Source organism: Nestor notabilis, unplaced genomic scaffold (assembly GCF_000696875.1).
Source record: "Nestor notabilis isolate BGI_N333 unplaced genomic scaffold, ASM69687v1 Scaffold35152, whole genome shotgun sequence".
NCBI classification, from domain to species: domain Eukaryota; kingdom Metazoa; phylum Chordata; class Aves; order Psittaciformes; family Psittacidae; genus Nestor; species Nestor notabilis.
This window is the reverse complement of record NW_009920289.1, coordinates 1-4,585: the sequence shown is the minus strand read 5'-3', so window position 1 is coordinate 4,585 and position 4,585 is coordinate 1. Positions and strand designations below refer to the sequence as shown.

The 4,585-nt window shown below is 47.5% G+C and overlaps 1 protein-coding gene across 1 annotated transcript; it reads left to right on the top strand.

The window, feature by feature from the left end:
* Window positions 1-680: 680 nt before the first annotated feature.
* BMF (Bcl2 modifying factor) lies at window positions 681-3,113 on the top strand (the record flags this gene model as incomplete). Its single annotated transcript, XM_010010602.1, has 3 exons — window positions 681-752; window positions 1,669-1,989; window positions 2,950-3,113. Coding segments are annotated over exons 2-3 (480 nt in total), but the record flags the coding sequence as incomplete, so codon positions are not given.
* Between the last annotated feature and the right edge of the window lie 1,472 nt (window positions 3,114-4,585).

Here is a 4,585-nt window from a genome sequence, read left to right as displayed (position 1 = left end):
GGGGGGTCGAGCAGAGCGTGTTGCTCTCCAGCTTCTCTTCTGATGGGGTTTGGGCTGCCCCGGTGTCCTTGTCGCACTTCCTTGCCCGTGTCCCAGCGGGGCTCTTGCGGATGAGCTCTGGCAAGGCTTGCTGAAAAGACAAAACACATTCTTACCCTGCCTCTCTCAGGTGACCGCGGTCCAGCAGCAGAGCTGGTAGGAGCTCATCGCTACTGTGCCTCAGGGCCTGTAATTCCTTTCGGTGTGCTACTTAAAGCCATGGATGAGTATATTACGGGTGCTGCACCAAGAAAGCGCTGCTGTCACCCGGGAGAGCCAGGCCAGCTGTGGCACTGGTACCTGTTCTGCTCTGCAAACCCCTCTTTGGGGGTTGTGGCTGAGCTGAGTGAACCGCTGAGATGCAACAACTTGTAAATAACCACAGTGCCCCCGAGTTAGACCCTGCACACATAGTTCTTGCACTCCTCAGTCCCTTTGTCTCCTCTAGTGAGATGGTGTTGTAAGTGCTGCTCACCTGGGGGGAGATGGGAACACCAAGGGGAGCACTGAACACAGCCTTATAAAATTATTATTAATGTCTCCTTTAGGCCTGAAATTCCTCTTGATAGTCTTCCGTTCTGTTAAATGCTTCGCAAACCAGAGCAAAGGAAGAGACATGAAGAGTTGAATTTCACTGCCTTGTTTGGAACTGGGTGGAAATCCTGGAGATGGATCTCTTAGGAGTCTGTCTTCCAATTGGGTTAGATGCACAGGTAACAGTAAAGGGACCTAAGGCATTTTTGGTAAATCTGCTTCTATTTGGTATATGTTTGCAAAGAGGTCTGAAATAGTGATCTAGGGCTTCCCTTTTTTTTTCATCTCTGCCATCTTTGTCCAGCTTTGTGCTGCAGCAGAGCTCAGGAGTGTTTGCTGTGGCAACTACAGGACTAAGAAGTCCTGCTTCAAACACTGACACCAGCAATGCTTTTAGTAGTAGGGTGAACTAATGCACTGACAGTGCATGTAGGTTTGAGGGTAAGAGAGGTAATAAAGCGACTGCATTGCCAAATTTGGGACATGTTTTAAGTTGAGGTGAGGGAAGAAATGAGAAGTTGAAAGTTGGCCCTTTTAGGGAGAAGTTATGGAGAGCTTCACAGAAACGGCTTTGCCAGCTCTTGAGTTTTGCAACCACTGGGGTTTCTTAAAAATCTGGCCTTGCAGTCTTGTGATTACAAGAGCTTTTCTTCATCAGTAAGTAATACATGGGAAAAGAAGTGAATGGGGCATACTATAAAGTTCAAATATGGAAGCAAAGGAGACCCCAAAGGAGCTATATGGCTATGGGGCAATTTGAAGGGTTGGGTTTGCTTTTTATGACAATGTTTTTTTGAGTTTCTGTGTGCTGAGGTTGGGGGTTGGCACCCTCCTTGTGGCCAGTTGTGAAGTTGGAGCTGTGGGTAGAGCCTCAGACACGTGTGAACTTTGTCTCTCTGGGCCAGCACTCAAGAACTCTTCCACAAAGTCCTGACCTTCACCACTTGCCTCTCCTGCCCATGCAAATGGGCAGCACTGGGAGGGAGAGAGCCAGGCAGGCATGGTAAAAAAGAGCTGTGTTTTGTTGTTGGAGCAGAAGGCTCGTTGTTATCCCTGACGACGTTCTTGTGTCTTAGCTGTTTCCCTTTATTGCAGGAGCAATGGATCGCCCCAGCTACCTGGAAGAGGACTATTCTAGCCTGGATGGGCTGGACGATGACGTGTTTCACTCTGATGACTTTGGACTTGCAGGTCAGCCTGGTGAGATGACTGCAACTGGCATTTTCACACAGAACCAGTCCTACAGCTGCCTTCTGGGGAGGTTTCAACTATTCCCCCTCACACACTGCTGTGGTCCCGGTATCAGGCATCCTGAGCAGCAGGACAAGGCAACTCAAACACTCAGCCCGTCCTCTTCCAGTCAGGATGTTATGTTGCCTTGTGGAGTCACTGAAGAGCCCCGGAGACTCTTCTATGGTAAGAGCACTCCAGTGTCACCAGCTTTGCAGCAAGAAAACTGTCCATCTAGCACTTCCCCAGTCAAGCAAGGTTTCTTTCATTAGGGCATTTTGTTAAAGGACCAAAATGATTTTGCTTTGGTCCTAGTCCCTCAGGAAAGACAACTTCTATTTTCTTATCCTCGCTTGTCCACTGCAGGAACCAGGCACTTGCTCACTGCTTCCGCTGTCTTTGATATTCCCACTCTTGTTCTTTTTGGCTTTATTCTGTCACGTTTTGTTTTACTGCTAGACGTTTAAGTGCTCACCATACCTTGTATCCTACGATTTGCCTACATTTTTTAACTTCTAGTGGTCTCATCCACATAAGACTCAGGAGTTTTCAGTGGAGAGAATGAAATGCAAAAATTTACACTTAGCAGGACAGCTTTTAGGCTCTTTACTAGAGTTAAGTTGTTGAACAAGTAGCATGTCCATTCAGTGTTTTACTAGTAACTGATGGGACACCACTTTGTGTATCTGATTCAGCTTTAATTCAAATCAGTCTCATTAAATGCCAGAAAACTGAGAAAAGTCTGGCAGAAAAGGTACAGGAACCTTTAATGGGAGACAACTTGTGGCACAGATCTTGTAAAACTGCAGAATTGTCATAAAAAAAGGTCAAAATTGTCAATTGTCATAATTGTCACTTGGCTGAACTACAAACAAGCAAATGGAACCAAGTGTAAGATCCTGACAGTCATTTGATTACGGGAAGCAACACAATGCTCTGCTTAATCAATATAAACCCACTTAAAAGCTGAGCAGATACTTTACTGCATGCTTACGGTACACAGTCATTATTTGGGCTTCAGGAATTGGACTTCAGCATGAAGCAAAAATTTTGGATTATGTGCAGCTCTTCTCTCTGTAAAGTGTACTGGGAAGAAGGGCTATTCTTTGAGCTGGAGGAATGACTCTTCTGACATCTGTTTTGTAGGGAATGCTGGTTACCGTTTACACATCCCTCCAGTCGGCTTTGCGTTGGATCCGCACCTCCAAGAGGAGCCTCAGGAAGGTCAGCGGGAAGCGCGTGCCGAGGTGCAGATTGCACGGAAGTTGCAGTGCATTGCTGACCAGTTCCACCGGCTCCACATACAGAGGGTAGGGTGTCTCTGGAGGGAAAAGTGGGGGGTAGCTACCCAGGAGCACTGCCCTAGAAGACTGGCTCCAGGCATCAGCTAAGCAGGCTGTTGTCTAAGGCAGCAGACTGACAGCACTGATGAAATGGCAGGAGTACCCTGATGGATTTTGCTTATGCTAGATTGCTGGCTCTTCCTAAACTTTGGCAGGTGGAGAGAAGAGAATGTGTGGGATTGTATTTACTGCCTGGGAAGATAGCTGTTCTGCATTAGCTGCTGCTATTCCAGCCCTTCCAGTTCATCTGCCGTGGGGTCACTGTGGCTTTCCCCATGGATCTCCCCCTTGTTTCTTATTACAGCTTTTACTATTCTTCTCTACTCTCCTCACCACCCAGCATCTTCTCTTACGTGGCCCAAGTGGCCATCTGTGACTTATGTCAGCTCCTCATCCTGAAGATGACAACAAGCCTGGAGTCTGTTCTGATACTCCTTGTTGTCTAGGGGTAGTTCTCTGAAACGTTGTGGAGTATATTTAGATCACACTAGACTTGTTAGCAGCTCCTCTGTCAGACAGTCCTAGCTAGAGTCTCAGACTTGTGACTGACTTCTTCACAACAAAAGACAGCTGTAATATGCCATCAGGTCTGAAAATCACACTCCAGGATCTTGGTTTTGTTTTCTTAAAAAAAAAAAAAATCCAGAAAACCAACAACAAAAAAAAAAAAAACAACCCAAAAAAAACCCACAAACCCACACCAGGGAAAAAAAACCACCTGCTCTTCAAAGAAACCAAGTAAACCCAGCATCCCTAACTCCCCTGATGCTTTCTTTCTTGCCCTCCTTTCCTGGCTGAGTTGAGGTGGAAATCCCAGCCCATGCAGAGTTTGTCAGAGGTGGCATAGGTTTGGCAGTAAGCAGCACTTTGCCACTTCTATGCAAGGCCAACAAGGAGAATGTGTATCTGCTTGCATATGAAGAAGCTGACACTTGATGACTTCAGAAAGGGACAGAAAGCTTATTTCACCCCAAGTGAGCTGGTGCTCTGTTAACTGTGGGATCTGTCACAATTCTTCTCAAGGTAAGTGAGGATCTCTGTCCTGGTCAGAAAATGTGGCTTGTGGCAGCGCAAAGGTTTGGTCATCTCTGTGTCATCCGAGAGAGGAGGGAGTTCTGGGACTCTTCATCTCCGACTAGCAGGAGGATTAAAGCAGCTGTAACAGGAAGGTTAGCCTGTGGAAATGCAGATGGGGCTATGAATCTCGTGCAGCAAATTGCAGGAATAACATATGCTGTGTGGCTGGACGGCGTTTTCCCCAGTGCTACCTTTTCACCAGGGGTGGCTGCAGACCCCCCCCTCCCTCGCCAGGTTCCCGCAGGACAGGGCAGGTTAACCAGCTCGACGGAGGAGCCCTGGCGCGAAGTGGTGGAACTGGTTGTAACGTGATCTGTCACCTCGGGGGCGTGTACCCATCTGATCCCTGTGCCTCGGAGACC